The following is a 17,077-nucleotide window of genomic DNA, read 5'->3' as shown; positions in this document are numbered from 1 at the left end:
GGGTCTCGCTCTTGTTCAGGCTGGTTTCCAACTCCTGAGCTCAAACGATCCGCCCGCCTCGGCCTCCCAGAGTGCTAGGATTACAGGCGTGAGCCACCGCGCCCGGCCTAAGCTGACTCTTGAATGGAGGAAGGGACTGATATGTGTGGCCCAGGAGGCCACCAGTGAGCAAGGCTCTGGAGCCAGGTAACCATTCCTCTTTGTCCTTGTGTGTCACACTTTATCCCTCAATTCTGGAGGGATTCTCACCTCCTGAGAAGGAAGACTCACCACTGCAGGGGAGACGGCGGCCGACTCACCCTGAGGCCTAACACTGGAGGTTCCCAGGCTTTTGGAGCTGGAGGCCTTAGAGGACACCCGGCTCAACCTCCTCATTTTATTTATCTAATTAGCCCAGGTCATAGTTTCCTTCCTTCCACAGGAAGGTTCCAGATGAGCTTTCAGAGCCCTGGACTGGAGTTCTGCCCCAATGAACGAAGTGTCCGAGGGCAGGGAGGCTTGACTCAGGCCCCCCAAGACGTTTCCTAGCCCTGATCACAGCTGGGGAAAGGCTCGGTGTCACAGCTGTCCCCCACGTCCACACCAGCCCTAACGGGCACACACTTGGGAACGCCAGCCTGCCCGGCCCAGGCTGGCCCAGGAAGACCACGCGAGTCTTCCTGTCCTGGTCCCACCCAGATGCGTGTCCTCCTTGCTTCTCTGAGGGTTCCTCGCGCCTCCGCCGATTCCCTTAAGCGGGGCAGTCAGCATTAAACAGAAGCGTGATGCGTCCTGTGGCTTCAGCGCCCCGTGGTTCCTTCTCCCACTGCTCCGCCCTCTCCCCACATTGCATTCTTATTCAGTGGAGTAAACTGGCCTTTCCATTTTGATTCCTTCTTCTCCCTTACCCATGGGCACATCTGCTTTCCTTGCGGAGGTAGAAGAAAGGAGATAATGGCAGGGGAGGCATCACGTGTTAATAGATATTCTCGGTCCTCATGCGAGGGTGGAAGGAAGAGGGATCTTTGAGGCACCGCTGCAGCTTTCTCTTAAAAAAACAATCTTGGTTGTCCGGGGTTAGGGATGAGGGATGGATAGGTGAGCACAGATGGCTTTCAGGGCAGTGAAAATACTCTCCGCAATACTGCAATGGTGGACACGATGGTGGATACATTTGTCCAAACCCACAGAATGTGCAACACCAAGAGTGAACCCCAGGGTAACTGCAGACCTCAGGTGACAGTGATGTGTCAGTGTAGGCTCATCAGTTGGTGAGTGACGTTCCTAAGGGGGGAGGCTGTGCGTGTGTGGGGGAAGGGGGTATGTGGAAAATCTCTGTACCTCCCTCTCAATTTTTCTGTGACCTAAAATGCTTTAAAAATGATCTTAATTTTAAAAAAAGAATCTTTATTGATACATCTGGAGAAACACTATGAAAGCTGTTCTCACCCTCATCTCTCCTCTTAAGCCTTTCAAGTTCCAACATGGCGCACGCCTGCCCCCATGTGAGCAAGGAATGCTGACCAGAGAGCCTTTCAGGAGTGATCTGTATGCTGTTCTCACGGGAGTAGGGGACACAAGCAATTGCTCCAGATGGAAGCGTCTATGATCTATCTCTATATGGTGAGTCAGTAGGAACATGGATGTTCTCCATGTAACCTGAAGCGCGCCATGCCGTAAGCAAGTCCGGAGTCAAGCGTCCAACCCACGGGAGCTGGGAGCTTCGCCAGGACAGTGGTGAGGACACTTACCTCCTCCTTCTCTGGGCTGTTCCTCGATTCCACCTCTACCTGCAGGGAGATGGTCTCTCCAATGCTCCTCCTCTTGGATAAGCGGTCCTCATCTGGGAAAGAAGCAGCCCAGAGGCTGGAGTCTCCAGACCTCGGAGAGCCAAGACCAAGCCACCACCCCACCTCCCAACCCAACCCCTCTGCCTCTGCTCGCTCCACAGTCCTCTAAGGCTCAGTGCACACTCAGGCTATACCTGGAGCTTCCAGAGGCTTCCAACTGCTGTGGGCCTTCTCCACCCATCTTAGGGTAGTTAGTCTTGCTCTTTAGGGCTACGATTTTGAAATTGGTGATGAGCACAAGGAAGCTGCTTATGACTAGAATGCATATCTGAACTTGTATAAGCATCATCTGCTAACAGCACTAGTAGCTGTCATTCACGTAGCATTTTCCAAGTGCATCTGCATTAATACGGGCACGTCATTTCATCTACCTCTCACATCGACCCTCTAAGGCATGTATTGCTAATATCCCTATTTTACGGTCAAGGACACTGAAACTCAGAGATGCCAACGGACTCATCTAAGATTTTTCAGGCCATAAGTTGCACAGAGGTTTTGAGCTGGCTCTCTGGTTCCGTAGCCCATGTGAGCTCTTTCCAGCACAAGGGAGCCTCTCCCGTTTACAGGCCAGGCTGTCATAGGGGACAGTTACTTTCAAGGATCCGCACTGAGGAGGAGAGGTGTGGACATCAGGAGGACTCACCACAAACTTCCACTGTGTCTTTCAGCCCTTGTGCAACATCCAAGCTGCCATGGAAGGCAACTGAAGGGCCCATAAGTCCCTTACACTGAGGCCCTTACCTGGCTGACAAAAGACGGAAGCAGGCTTGGTAGTCCTTGCACAGAGCTCATACCTGTCAGCTGAGGTATGTAGGGCAGACAGAGCCGGTCCGAATTGTAGCCACTGCCCCCCAGGACTTCGCTGATCTTGCTCTGGCGGAAGAGGAACTCAATCGCCACTCCGTCAAGGTTTTGAGACAGCCTGGACGACAAAGGAGAGAGAAGGCATGTTAGAACCGTGGGTCCCTAGAATGATTTCCTAATAACTTCCCTTATTATAAAAGTAAGCTGGGTGCATTGGCTCACGTCTATAATCCCAGCTACTCGGGAGACCAAGGTGGAAGGATTGTTTGAGCCCAGGAGTTAGAGACCAGCCTGGGCCATAGAGCGAGACCTCATCTTAAAAAGAAAAAATAATAATATGTTAACTATGCAAGATGACAGAGTAGCAAAAGGAAAAGAAAATCACCCAGACTGGAGTGCAGTGGTTATTCACAGGAGTGACCACAGCACACTACAGTCTAGAGCTCCTGGGCTCAGGTGATCCTTCTGCCTCAGCCTCCCAAGTAGCTGGGACTGCAGGTGTGCACCACTGCACCTGTTTCCATTACATACTTTTATGTACACAAATATCCCCACCTCACACACTGTTCTGTTATCTACTTTATTCACCTATTATATAGGGAGTATTTTACATTAAGTACTCTTCTAAAACATCGCTGCTATTGTTTACCAGTTATCATATAGATGGGCCACAATTTATAAAGCCATCCTCTACTGTTGAACATTCTGTTTTTTCAAAACATCTTTCCTTTGAGTTCCTCCGATGCTGAAGTGATGCTGGCCCCCAGCACAGTCTATAGTCTGAAAACGTCACTTGGACTGACAGCAGTGTCCCATCAGGAACGACTCCTCCAGGATGCATTTCCCACGGGCGTGGCCGAAGCTCCCAGAGGCTGCGTCACACACACCAACGTGGCTCAACATCACAGGCATGAGGCGTGGATGACGGTAACATGACGGGGTAAACTGCACCCAGGACTTCCGGAGCACAGGCAGGGGCCGCTTTCTGCCTGTGATTCCACAGGCGCCTGTGCTCCCTGGCGTTGACCTCTCCGGGCCTCAGACCACCAGCCTGCTTACCCAGCTGCCTGGTGATCCCTGACCGCGTGCCCTGAGCTCTCCTCACCTGGGCCTCTCCACAAACACATCCTCAGGGAGCATGTACGGAGCCTCTTTCTTCCTGGTCTCTATCACCTGGAGTTTGGGAGGAATCAAACGACAAGAGCCGGGTTCAACAGGGAGAGGGAGCTTGGAGCAGCAAAAAGAGATCTCACCCGTTTCAGCATTTATCCCTCCCATAGCTTCCTCGGCAGAGCACACGCAGCCGGGCTTCTCCAGTAAGAAACTCCAATTGACAATGACCCTCAGAGCGGCCTGAGAAGTCCTGCCTCCCTTCGGGTGGTCTCTGGCAGAGTGACACAGCACCCTCCCTGACACCCCCCAGCCAGCCCGCCCAGGCCAGCTGAGACCTGGGGTTTCTTGCTTTGTTTTGCTAGTATGTATGTGTGTGTGTGTGTGTGTGTGTCTTTTTCTTTTTTAAGATGGAGTCTTGTTCTGTCACCTGGGCTAGAGTGCAGTGGCATCATCATAGCTCACTGCAACTCAAACTCCTGGGCTCAAGCGATCCTCCTGCTTTATCCTCCCATGTAGCTGGGACTACAGGCACGTGCCAAGATACCTGGATAGTTTTTCTGCTTTTTGTAGAGATGGGGTCTTGCCCTTGCTCAGGATGGTCTTGAACTCCCACCCCAGTCTCCCAGAGTGTTAGGATTACAGGTGTGAGACACCACGCCTGGCCTTGCTATTAATAGTATATTTTAAAGTTAATTCTAGACATCGTACAATTCTACCTACAAATGTTTCAGTATGTTTTAAAATACCTTTATGCAACCACAGAGAACATTTGACTATAGACTGGGTATTAGATAATACCAAGGAATCATTGATAATTTAACTAGCTATGTTATTAGCATGCTAGCATGGCAATCATGTAGAGAGGTGCCCATGTGTTTTTAGACGTATAAGTTATATACATAAGGTAAAAGGACAGGATAGTTGGGATTTGCTTTAAAATATTCCAGCAAAGAAAAAGAAAAGGAAATAGATGAAGAAAATAGGGGAAAATCTTCATAAATTTATTTAATCTACACAATAGCTAATGGATGTTTGTGGTTTTACTCACTACGCTTTTGCGGTATTTATGAATATTCACAGCAAAAGCTACAAGTGGCTTCAGTCCACGTGATCTGAGGGGTGTGTGCGGGTGCGAAGGCGTGCGTGGGGGAGGGCAGAAGGCAGGCAGTGGAGGGGCGGCAGCAGGTTTGGTAGGGGTACAGGCCACCCGCATGCCGGGTTCCCCTCCCCACTCCGTGGCATCGGATCAAAGGCAAAGCTGCCGCAGTAACCGCTCGCTGTTACCAGTTCCCACATCAGCCCTTTCCTCACTGCCCCGACTAAGGTCAGGACTAGTGCAGCGAAGGGGAAGCTGTTCCCAGGAAACCCCAAGTCCAGGGCCCCCCGAACTCTCAGGACCATGGGACACCAACCTCGTGGATGTGCTGGCAGAAGGCAGGCACCGTGGTGAGCTGGCTGATGAGGTTCAGGTAGGCGGCGCCCAGCGCATAGAGGGCACAGCGGTTGTACACAGGCAAGTTCTCCTCGTTGACCTGCGCCACATCCTGTGGCAGCACAGACGGGCCGCCAGCGTGAATGACAAACTCCACGGGCGCCCCCACCCTCCGCCCAACCTCTCCCCCACCTTCTTTAGAGAAGGCTCACTTTTCTAGACCAAGCCTTCCTCAGCATTTGTCCCATAACTTCCTGGGAGACAGTAAGACAAGTCACCGTCATTAAAGAGAAGGGAATGTTCTCTGGAACAATCTCTCAAATACTCACAGAGCATCAAGGCCGTGAACTCAATGCCCGACTCTGCAGTCCCGGCTTTGCGACCTTTACTGTCCAAACCCTCATCATTAATCCCACCACAGGGACGCCGTCCCCTCCACTAGCCGATTCTTGGAGGATGGCACTGGCTGGCTAAACTGGATTTCTGAGTTAAGCTGAGAGAGCTGTGGGAGCCACCAGGGGATTGGGACACAGAAGAATCCCCAATTCTAGTTCTTGAGGGTAAAGAGAATTAAGACAATTGTGGTGACCAGGTTGGCCTGCACAATGGAGCACCGTCAAGCAGGTGGCCTCAGACTCGCCATCGCTGAATTCCCAGGTTTGCCACAGTTCAGGAACACGATGCCTGCCTGGCTTCAGGACCCTGGAGACCCCAGCCTTTGAGGTCTGAAGGAGCCCCCGGGAAGCGCAGTGTCTTTGGGAGTGCACGTCCACCCGGGCAGACTGTGAATTCTCAAGCCCTGTCCCATGCCCCACTGGCACCCACGAGTCACGAAGGAGGCCCGTTACACACACAGGCTCCCAGGCCTAGGAGACCCTGACGCACCAGTTTGGGGAATACATATTTTTAAAAAATGCTCAGCGTGATTCTGAAGCACAGCTAAGTTTGGGAACCAGAGGATCTTTAGACAGACAAGTTTGTTGGAGCACTCAGGGATCGTGAGCACCCTCTTAGGAATCCTAGGAGCCTCACTCGGACCCTGCGAGAGACTTGAAATACCAGGGGCACAGGAGTGTTTCTGAATGACCCTGTTCCCTGGGCCTCCTTTAGCTCAAGTGTGAACGAAGCATGAACGAAGCATTCTTTGGGCTTCCCCAAACAGGACTATGGTTTGGGGCCTTCATGGAGGTATGACTAAGAGGGTAATATTCCTGGGCTCCAGCACAACTGTTAAGCAGCTGCTACTCCCTACTCTTAGCAGAGCTTGACCAAAACGGGTCTCCTCGCCCACCGCAAGCTCACCTGGACAGCCAGCACCAGGCGGATGAGGTCCACCACCACCTCCTCGTTGGCCAGCTCGATGCTGATGAGCGCCAGCAGGCCGTAGAGGGCCTCGTAGTGCTTCTGCATGTTCGTGTCCTCCTTACAGCTCAGGTAGATGTGTCTGTAGAGCTGCTGGGAGTGCTGGGGACGGGAGTGGGGCAGGGAGGGTGTGGAAGGGACAGGAGGGGCAAGGAGAAGGGGGAGGAGGACCGATTTGAAAAGGGGCAGGGTGGCTGTGTGTACCCTATCCCCACGCTCAGGGGCGACGCCTTTGAAGCAGACGCGGTGGGAGTGGATACACGCAGGGGTGCTTGCGCAGGGAAGGGTGCGCTCCAATGGAACCAGCATCAAAAGCTGCTGCCCAAAGCCAGTTTTAGGAGCAGAGCACAGTCAATGGCCCTAGACTGACTCATCACCCTGGGCTCAACCCCCTAAGAGGGGCCAGCTGGCCAGCCTGGCCATGCAGAGCCTCGAGGGCGGAGGCAGGCTCTGGGGGCAGTGTCTGCAGTGAGTGGGGGCCGCAGGCCTGGCCCGCCTGGGTCACGGTGCCCTGAGGCTGTGCTTGCCTACCTTCTTCATGAAGACAGTGTCCTGTCGGGAGCATTTGTCCACTTTCAGCTTCAGAACAGAGATGTCACTGAGGGTACTGGGAAGGGACACAAAGGGCCTCCTCAGCCCTGTGTGGGGCCAGCCCAAGCTCACATGGTGTCACTGGGCTTTATCCCCAACATCGTCAGTTGGTACCAAAGCCTCCCAGGACTCCCCGGCCCTGGTTCTGAGCCAATCTCCATCTTCTCCCAGGTTCTCCCGTTCCTGCCGCTTTCTCTTAAACCTCGACCCCGATTATTCTCTTCCTCCTCTTATCCCCCCAGATCTCTCAGTCTCTGAAAACTCCCTTCAGTGCCTGCTCTTTCTCTCCCGAATCTCCAACACCCCCTAGCCAGGCACAGTGCCCTTGGTCTCTCCTCCCCCTGCAGGACCCCAGGGTCAGTGTCGTGATCAGCTCCCTGGTGGGGCTCACTGAATATCTGAATTGTCCTCCCACCTGGCGTGAGGCCACTGGCCAAGAAGACAGGCCCTACCGGGAGTCCTTTCCCCCACATCCACTGGAGGAGAGACCCCCATGGTCACCTGATGGTAGAGAACTTGTGGCGGTTGCCATGACGATCGATGAAACTGATGAGAATCTCTAGAACGAAGAGACGGATTTCTGCGTCCTCCATGAGAGCGGTGGAGAGAAGGCGGTCAAGGAAGTTGCTGGGCAGGGCTGACATCATGTTGTTGCACTGGAAACCTGTGGATACCTGCAAAGGAGCCCAGGACAGGTGTGCTCAGAAACCACCATCCCTCTTGGGGGCTGGGAGGATACAGAGGAGCAGCCTGCAAAAGTTGGGTCTAAATCCATCCTTTCCAGACAGCTCCAATCCAGCTTCCCCACCCTTGGCCCCAGGCCCTAGATGCCACAGCAACTTTCTTGAACACTCTACTATCCTTCTAACAACCTACTCGGCTCAGCTCAGAAGACTGTGAGTGGATGCGGACAGTGTGCTGGGACCTTAAGGTGTTAAATGCAAGCAAGGGACAAGCACCCAGGGAAGCAGGAGCCTCTGAACCTAACGTTCCAGCCTGTCCAGGCACAACCGACAAATGCCCTTCATGAAGACAATGCGTCATTAAGAGTATGACAGTCACAAAGAACTGGACAGTGGAAGGACTTACAGGTGGGCTGAAGAATCAGAACTCACACACAGGGCAGCAACCAAAAAGCACACACAGACAGCATTTGGTCACATCTCTTCTCCACGGTGAGAGTGGGGCCTTCTGACTAAAGCAGGTGGCGTAAGTAGACACATCACGTATGACATTGCCAGGGCATTCAAAAGCGGCAGAGCATAGTCACCATCAAGTTCATATTGCAGAACAATGCCTCTGATGATTCAGAAGGCCACTGAGGTCTAGCACAGCCTGGGAGCATCAGTAGTTCACTGAAGGGGGATGGAGGCCAGTGAACCCCAAACTATCAGCTTAATAAGATGCTGGGTACAAATGAAGAGTGTAAACTCAGCAAAGAAGTGGCAGGAATATGGAGACCAAGGAGATAACTAGATGTGGGCAGTGTCAGAGCAAAGGGGCTTTATAACAATACAGTGCCGGAAGGGGTGAGGAGAGAAGGGAAGAGAAGGGAAGGCATGAGTGGGCGTGACGGGGTCTGTGCAGACGGGCATGGCCGGAACAGAGACAGAGACTAAGAGATGAGACTGGGGTCTAGGACAGGAAAGGGGGATGGGGACCTCCCAGCTTCAGTCCGAGAAGTTCAAAATCCAGATATGCATCCATTGGAAACTGAGACCTACTCTGAAATAAGAGGCAACACATGGAGAACAGCATTTTTAGACAATTCTTCTTGTGGCTGAGTTTATGACAGGTGACGAGAGGTGGGGGCGGGGACTGGGTTTTGGCTGTGCACAGGAATACCTGGGTACTGACTCAGAGCAACAGCTCAAAATCTAAGGCATCTATGTATTTTAACAAGTTGGTCACAGGAATGGTGTTGAGAGCGATGGATCTAGACTCCAGTGATGGGCGCACAGATGTTAAGAAGAGGCATATAAAACAACGACGAAGGGGAAGACGGGGTTGGGAGACTGAGATGTGCACATGTGTGGGGGGTGCGGGCAATGGGGGGAAGGACCTGAGGGGGCACCTGAAGGGAAAAAGGGGTAGGAACCAATAGATTCCATCTCAAGACAGTCATGTTTGACCGACAAAGCTATCGGTAGCCAGTAAGCAACCTTTGGGAAAATTAGAAACAGGTGCCCTGCCTGCTCTGGACACCCGGCTCCATGGTGCCCAACCTGGCTAGCGAGTGGAGCCCAGGCTGGATTTCAGCCTCCACTCACCCTTTTGGCTGGGCGTATTTGTGCAGTATGCAACCTGCATGACTGTACGGTGGTGGCCTTCTCTTGGTCCCTTGGAAGGAGCTGCCTCCGGCAGAGGCAGAGCAGGAATGGGGATGGAAGAGGCTCACCTGAAGGAGGGATTTCAGCAGCATGATCTGGGTCAGACGGTTCCTGTTCTCCCTGTAGACGAGAGACACACTCAGTCACCAGGCTGGTGATGAAGGCGGAGCTCCACACCTGCCTGCTCATTCTGCCTCTGATTAGTTTGCCCGTGGGGTAATCTTGTTGGGTTACCCAGGACAGCGGCTTCCAGGCACAGGAAGCAGACTAGGGCATTAATGGCTCCCCCCAAGGCGGGGGGTGGTTATTGGTGGGGCAGCCTGGGAAACTGTTCCATGAAGGGCTGCCGAGGGACTGGGGAGGGAAAAGGGACAAGAGGGCAGAGCCAGGAGAGCCAACGCCGACAAGGATAGAGCAAGAACATGGGAGGGGGAAGCGGGGAAGAAACCGGGCAAGGAGGGGCGCGGCGGACTCACCCCGTCCTCCCCGCCTCCAGGGGGTGCTGCAGGGAGGGCAGCGGGACCTTGCTCATGATGAACAGGATCACCTCGGAGCGCTGGTAAGTGGGCAGCGTGCTGGCGAAGGAGCCTGCGGGGAGCGTGGCGCAGACCGCTGGCCCAGAGGAGGCCGCAGCTCCCCGGGCCTCGCCTGCCGCGCCTTTCACTGAGTGCGGGCTGCCCTCTCCGAGACAGCCCGGACCAGGGAGAGAACCCGCCCAGAACAGTCCGGGTGGGACTCTGCCTGGAGCCGGTTCCTTCACTTGTCATTACTGAGGTCGTGGTTACGGTCTCAGCTCCTCGACAGGAGCAGGGTGGGCTGGAGAATGCTGGGACCCAGGACAGCCCCATTTTGCACGAGGCATTTTCCCCAGCGGCCCTCTGGGTGCCCGTGGGTATGTGGGGAAGGGCCATGGCTCCATCGTCCCTGCCCTGCCTGCTTCGCAGAGCCGAGGGAGGCTCTGAAAGCGCCGGGCCCTTCATACACTCACAAGGTGGCTTTACAGTTCTCCGCACCCAGGAGCACATCCCTGCACGACCTGCTGCCTTTCCCCTTTCCCCTCATCTCTTCCTCAGTCCCCGCCTCCCCTCAATGGCCCAACCCTGGAGGCCGCAGGCCTGATGGACAGCGGGGCTTGGGAGGGGCTCGCCTACGACCTGAAGCCCCGGAGGAGAACCCACGGGACTGTCCTGCGCTCTCAGGCCCCGCCCAGGCCAGGCCTGCGCACCGTGGACACACCCTATTTCTCCAATGTCTTTGCATAGCATGACAGGGAGTGTGACAATCCTGCAACGCCCGGACTGACGCTGCCGTGGGGCTGTCCCTACACAGGGCCCTGCCCTCCCCGGCCCCGCCCCCTGTCCCCACCGATGGTCTTGATCACCGCCTCCTGGAACATGCGCTCCTCGTGCTCCTTGATGATCTTGGTGCCCAGGCTGATGGCGCCGTCGTAGCTGCCGGTCAGGGCGTAGTCGATGCTGAGCCGCAGCTGCCTCAGCAGCGTGTTGAACATCTCCAGCACCGTGGGCCCTGCGCGCAGCGGGTGGGAGACCCCACATCCAGGGCTGGCACCCCTCTCGCATCCTCGCCCCCGGCTGCGTTCCAGGCAAGCCCGGGCTCACGTTGGCACTGCTTCTGTCCCCCCAGTTCCCCGGCCAACTTCTCCTCCGGAGGAAAACCCACCCGGCAAGGGCAGTTCTCTGGCCCTGGGGCTCCCTGGCCCTCACTCCCTCGCTCAGGGTCCTTACTTACCGACAGAACCGGTGGCCGCGATGACGGCAGCCTCCGACAGAACCTCCACGATGCCAGCGCGCACGGTCGCGGCGCTGCGGCTGTTGGCGTCCAGGTGGCCGAGGAGCTGCTGGATGACCAGGTGCGAGTGCTGCGGCTGCGGGGAGGAAGACGCGCTGGGCCCCCGTCAGCAACCCCCACGTGGCCTCGGGACCCAAAGGCCAGGGGTAAACTAAAGTGATGTCCCCAGGCCAGCGGGCACTGCAGGTGGCACCACACCCAGTGCCCTTTCTGGAGCTCCCCACCCCCCTTGGTCCAACAAAGAACCAAATCCCAGTGAAGACCTGGGTTTGCACATTTTTCCTGGGCCCTTTTACTTCAAATGGGTCCAAAGTCCATTTTAAACTATTGTCTTCCTTTTCATTTTTTCCCAGCCTCAGGTCTTAACTGGCAAGGGCCACGAGAGGCCACGTGGTTTGGTCCAGGGCTGTCAAAGTGTGGCCCGTGGGCTGGGGCCAATTCAAGATCTGTTTGATATCGGTTTACACAGAGGTAAGTACAGAAATGGAGGGCCAGTGTTCCACAAACAATCTGACAGTGCCACAGCAGCCCAGGGTCTGATCTGTAGGCTTGTATTTTCCATGAGTTTTTCATTTGATTTTTCTAGGAATTTGTTTTAATTGTATTTTATAAAAGTATTGGTCTGTGCTGTACTGGAAATTAAGCTGGCCCTTCTCCACTGCTAGCTTAAGCAGCACTGGTTTAGACAACTGGGGGCTTAGGAGGAGTCACAGAGGACATCTGGCTTTCTGCTTTAGTGCACTGTCCTGCTCCCAGGGGTGCCCTCGGTGGGGGGACAAGCAGGACCAGGAGAGCCGCCGTACCTGAATTGAGTACATGATGATTTTAAAGCAACGGATGGCGAACACCTTGGGCTCCCAAAGAGAGTGGTTATCCAGATGGCTGTGAGGGAGAAAACATGGGGGAATGTCTGTGAAACGCCAAGTGACGGTGGGGAGGAGAGACTCGCTTGGAGGGACAGTGACGCCTCCCAAGAGCCCTCGCAGTTCCCAGGTAGGTGAGGAGGGGCTCACAGGTGTGGCTGAGAGAAGAGAACCGGTTACAAAGGACCCTGGGGCAGCCCAGCCCCAGAGCTGGAGAGAGGCCAAGGGACAGGGCTCTGTGGCTGTGGACACGCGGAATGAAGCTGGGCACCGTCGTTCAGCGTTGGGTGCCTTCCTTCCAGCTCCTCTCCCCGCTGCACTTGGCCACTGTGCGCCAGCTCTTACTGTCACATTGCAGGGAACAAGGGACCGACCTGGCCACAGCACCACAACTGTAACATCCCCCTCCCTTCTCCCGGGCCGGCAAGGAGATGCAGGGCCTGCAGCAGTTCAAGGCTGAAGGCTGGGGCCGGGGCAGGGACACTCACATGAGAACAGGCTTGATGGCGTTTTTGATGTTGCCAAAGGCAGCCCGGCCCAGCAGCTCCCGAAGGCACCTCTCGGCCAGCTCCGCCGGGTTCTCCTTTTCCTTCTCTGGTGCTTGGAGGGGTGAGGGAGACCGGCTGGGGAAACAGGCACATGGTCAAGGACAGAATGCAAAGTTGCGAGTCAGTGTCTCGTCCCTGCCAGTGGTGACGGTCGGTCGGTCGGTCAGGCAGGAAGGAATTTGACACGGGCTGCCCTAGGCAACAGGGAGGCACCGTGGTGTCAGAATGTAAATGGGGCAAAGACGCCCCCCACTGGGGGAAGAGGAGGAAGGCTGGGGGAGAAGGGATAAAGGTCCTTTTCTGGCAACCCTTAAGGGTAGGCCTGGGGTGTCCCTGTGGGAAGGACTCTGAGCCTAAGGGCCTGGGGAGTGTCTTGATGCTCCTCAGACTTCAGAGGGAGGAGACGGGATACGAAGAGAGGGAAGGGGGCAGAGAGAAAAGGGAGAGAAAGCAAAAGGAAGGGGGAGGAAGGAGAGGAAGGAAAGGCAGGGAAAAGGAAAGGCACGGTGGTTGGCTCGGCATGACTCAGTGGTACCCAAGTCACAGGGAGTGGGCCCAGATAGGGACAGAACCAGGAGCCCTGGCCCTGAGACGCCAGAGACCACAGAGGGACCCGTCAGTGAGCTGCTATTCCAGAAACAGCCACCAGAGGGCACACTCACTTCCCGGCCAGTCTCCAGCAGCCTCCACTCCATTGACTGAAAGCGACAAACCCAGTATCCCCGAACCAGCATCATGCACAGATGGTCAAGGTGGGACAGCAACATGAACCTTCCCCACTGTCCCATTTCACAGAGGGGAAAAGTGAGGGGCAGGGATGGGACCGAATCCCATGCTTAGGGGCTCCAAGAGTAAAACCCGGTATCTGCAAGTCTTGCTGAGTGGCTGCAGGCTGGTCAAATATGCACGGTTTTAAGGGCCTAAAATAGCATCAGGAAGCGCAGGAGGAAGGAAGGTCCGGAGGGAAAGTCCTCAGTAATTGGAGCCATAAGAGGCATTTTAAAACCTCCTTGGCCCACTGCTTCCAGGGAGACAAAGGTAACCTGACTCTTGACTCCCTGTGTCCTTCCAGCACCCACTTACTCCAGGGAGCCCAGCACCACGGCTATCCTTCCTTCGCTAGGGCAGATGTTAAGGGGTACAGCGGGCTGGGACAAGGCCAGACCCAGGCTCCTGGGGAGCCAGCTTTGGACTGACTGCAGAACAAGCCACAGAGCCACGATCCCTGGCCTGTGTGCCCAAGCCATGTGGCTCCCGAGCAGCCTGGGAGGGCGGCCTCAGAGGGCCGGTCACGTCTGCGGTCCGAGTTTACCTCTCTGCTTCCTCTACGTGCTGAAGATTGAACAGCAGCGACGGGACGATCTTGTCCATGTGCTGTGGGTCCCAGATGTTGGCCTGCAGTTCGTCATTCACTGTCTTCCTCACCACCCCCTGCAGACCTTTGATGCCCGACATTCGAATTCTGTAAGGAACAGGGTGAAAGGGACTATGAAGTCCTTGAGCCCTGAGAAGTCCAGCTTCTGGGGCAAAGAGAGGAGCACAGTTTGGGGGATGGGGATACATTCATCCCCTGGAAGGCAGAATGGAGACCACCTGCTACTCTTCACGTGACCTGACCTCCCAGCTGGCCGGCTTTGTGTGCTGGTGGACATGAGCCCAAGAAACCATGTCTTCTGGCTGGTCATGGAGACTCCCAGACCGCCCTTGCCTTGGTCCCACCCAGGCTGCATCCCTACAGTGCTGGCCGCTCCAGCTCTCCCCCTTTAGTAGTTAGCTGGGCCCAAGATATAAGAGCTCAAAGTGCTGCCAAGAACTGATGAGGTCGAATGCAGGGCCGTGAGCAACTTACAGGGCAGGGGGTGGCAGATCTGCAGGGAGAGGCCTAGAGCTGCAGGCTCTCGGGTGCAAAGGGGTTCCAGCTAGGGCTAAGCTGGCTGAGAAATCAGAGGGGACACTGAGTAGCAGCACAAAGGGGGCCCCTTTTGCTCACCCCCAGTCCCCACTGTGCCAACTCAGGGTCAGCACAGCCCCGTGGAGGAAGCCTTCTTTACTGGCCATTAATATAGGCTGATATTTCAGCCTGAAGTTTCTTCTTTTCCTTTTTATATCAAACTTTTTTCCTGATTATAAAATCATACATGCTAATTACAGAAAAGTATAGAGAAGATTTAGCCCTACCACCATTACTCAAAGATAACCATTACTGGGCATTTTGGTGTTTTTCCTTTCTTCTATACATAATATATAACAGAATTAAGAACCTATTACATATTTAATTTGTATTGCCCCCTCCCCTTTTTTTAAGAGACAGGGTCTCACTCTGTCACCCAGGCTGGAGTGCAGTGGCATAATCATAGCTCACCGCACCCTCCAACTCCTGGGCTCAAGGGATCCTCTTGCCTCAGCCTCCCAAGTAGCTGGGACTACAGGCATGTGCCACCATGCCTGGCTAAGTTATTTTTTAGTTTTTTATAGCAATGGGTTCTCCCTATGTTGCCCAGGCTGGTCTCAAACTCCTGGCCTCAAGTGATCCTCTTGCCTCAGCCTCTCAAAGTGCTGGAATTACAAGTGTGAGCCACCTCACCCAGCCACGTATTGGCTTTTTGTCACATAACATTTGGTTATAAGCATTTTTTCTCTATCATTAACTTTTCAAAACATGTTGAAAAATTGCATGATCGACTATAAGAACTTTCTAAACCAGTCCCCCATTGATCATTTATTTCCCGTTTTGCTATTATAATAATGCTACGATGGATATCATTGTATAAAATATTTTACTACGTTTCAAGTCCTTGCCATGGGTGGAATCACTGAATCGCAAGGTGAGAAATGAAAGAAAGGCTCCCAATCCTGCCAAGTGACACTCCCCTCCCCAGCCCCGTGCAGGCGGCAGGAGACCGCGGTTCTCACTGTGCCCGCCGCAGCACTGAGGATCTCGTTTTAAACATCTGTTCTAATTTTATGGCTCAGAAAAATCCACACATCTTGTAGCTATTTCGGTTGCATCCTTTTGATGATTGTTGGAGTCGAACAGCATTTTTTCTAAGTGTTTAGTTGACAGTTGTATTTTCAGCTTCAGTTTTAAGTGGGGCTACAAGGGTGTGACCCTGGGCCTTACTGAGTGACCGTCACTGAGGGGTGGCAGGAGCTTAGCACCAGGACGCCCTGGTCCAGGACCCTTCAGGGCTCCTGGCAGTGGCAAGGACGCCCCGGGGAAACACTTGGCCACTCTGACCATGACCCCCACTCAAGCGCCCGAGCCAGAGGCTGTCGAGACTTGAGAGTAAACTAACTGGAATATTATTCCCCTTGCTATCCCTGGCTCCAGGTTAGAAGGCATTCCCCAGGGCAAATCGAAATACATCCCAAACATGCTGGGCTCATTCGTCCCACCCAGGAGGGCCTGGCTGGCAAGAAACCAGGCTTGGCTGGTGGGACATCTTCTACCCAGGGCTTCCTCAGGTGTGAATGTGGATTAACTTTTCTTCTTTTCCTAATGACTTTGCACTCCTTCGGTCTCCCCAGAGTCCTTTCTGTACATGTGCACGTTTCATTCCGTGACACCCAGAGCTGACTGACCCTTTCACAGTAAGTTCGGAGAGATCAGCCTGGGATCACTGTTCCTCTTACTGGGCTCCGTGGAGACCTACCCATGGCCAGGGGCCTGTGCAGTCTCTGAACCCAAGTGGAGTTCAGAGAATACTGATCCGCTGGCCCTGAGGGATCACACAGCATGTGCACACACACACACACGCACGCACACACACACACATTCCCACTGGGCAGAGCCGAGGGTGTTCTTGGAAAGGGCAGCCACCGGCATTCAGAGGCATCCCCTGTGCTCTAGAGCAAAGCGATGCTGTGCGCACGGAGAGCCCAGCACACCTGCCCCCACTCTGGACTCTGGAAAGACCAACAGGAAATGAAGGACAGGGGGCGACCTCAGGGAAAAGGGAGGTGCTGGAAGAGAGACGCAGAAGGGGCAGGAAGGAAGAAGACTGACGTCAGACAATCCCCCCCTCACCCTTGCGGCCTTCCTGGCATGGCTGACAGCTGCTAGTCTGGGGGTGTGACGGCACTGCTGGGGGAGGGGGCAAACCTCAGCCTTCCTGCTGATGTTCAGGACACTCCTGCTGCTGCGGGGTGTGGTGCTGACCAACCGTGTCACACACCGTGGGTTGATCGTATGTGTGTAGTGTCGTAGGAGCGTCCCTTCCACTCTGCCTCTGGACAGCGTGGCGCAGTGGGCGGGCAAGGACAATGCTTGACACAAAACACCTGTGTCCTGCTCCAGCACACATTTACTGATCATCGGTCTGACTCTGGGCACTGTGCTTCATGTATTTGTGTCAGTGTATCTTCATTTTAATTTCTCGTGGTTTTGAGAGGTCTT

The 17,077-nt window shown here is 54.6% G+C and overlaps 1 protein-coding gene across 1 annotated transcript in view; it reads right to left on the bottom strand.

Annotated features, from left to right (window-relative positions):
- The window catches only part of EFR3B (EFR3 homolog B (S. cerevisiae)), a 44,609-nt gene that overhangs the window by 5,400 nt on the left and 22,132 nt on the right, over window positions 1-17,077 (bottom strand). Inside the window, exons 4-17 of the mRNA XM_012652430.1 lie at window positions 13,994-14,143; window positions 12,622-12,756; window positions 12,074-12,152; window positions 11,211-11,346; window positions 10,827-10,988; window positions 9,938-10,049; window positions 9,530-9,581; window positions 7,633-7,805; window positions 7,072-7,147; window positions 6,481-6,642; window positions 5,159-5,290; window positions 3,739-3,806; window positions 2,624-2,751; window positions 1,731-1,822 (exon numbers count right to left, since the gene is read on the bottom strand). Coding sequence (XP_012507884.1) covers window positions 1,731-1,822; window positions 2,624-2,751; window positions 3,739-3,806; window positions 5,159-5,290; window positions 6,481-6,642; window positions 7,072-7,147; window positions 7,633-7,805; window positions 9,530-9,581; window positions 9,938-10,049; window positions 10,827-10,988; window positions 11,211-11,346; window positions 12,074-12,152; window positions 12,622-12,756; window positions 13,994-14,143 — 1,657 coding nt within the window. The remainder of the gene's footprint in view (window positions 1-1,730; window positions 1,823-2,623; window positions 2,752-3,738; window positions 3,807-5,158; window positions 5,291-6,480; window positions 6,643-7,071; window positions 7,148-7,632; window positions 7,806-9,529; window positions 9,582-9,937; window positions 10,050-10,826; window positions 10,989-11,210; window positions 11,347-12,073; window positions 12,153-12,621; window positions 12,757-13,993; window positions 14,144-17,077) is intronic.

Source organism: Propithecus coquereli, unplaced genomic scaffold (genome assembly GCF_000956105.1).
Source record: "Propithecus coquereli isolate 6110/MARCELLA unplaced genomic scaffold, Pcoq_1.0 Scaffold39, whole genome shotgun sequence".
Classification (NCBI taxonomy): domain Eukaryota; kingdom Metazoa; phylum Chordata; class Mammalia; order Primates; family Indriidae; genus Propithecus; species Propithecus coquereli.
Note: the sequence above shows the minus strand (reverse complement) of the source record. Positions and strands in the feature narration are given on the sequence as shown.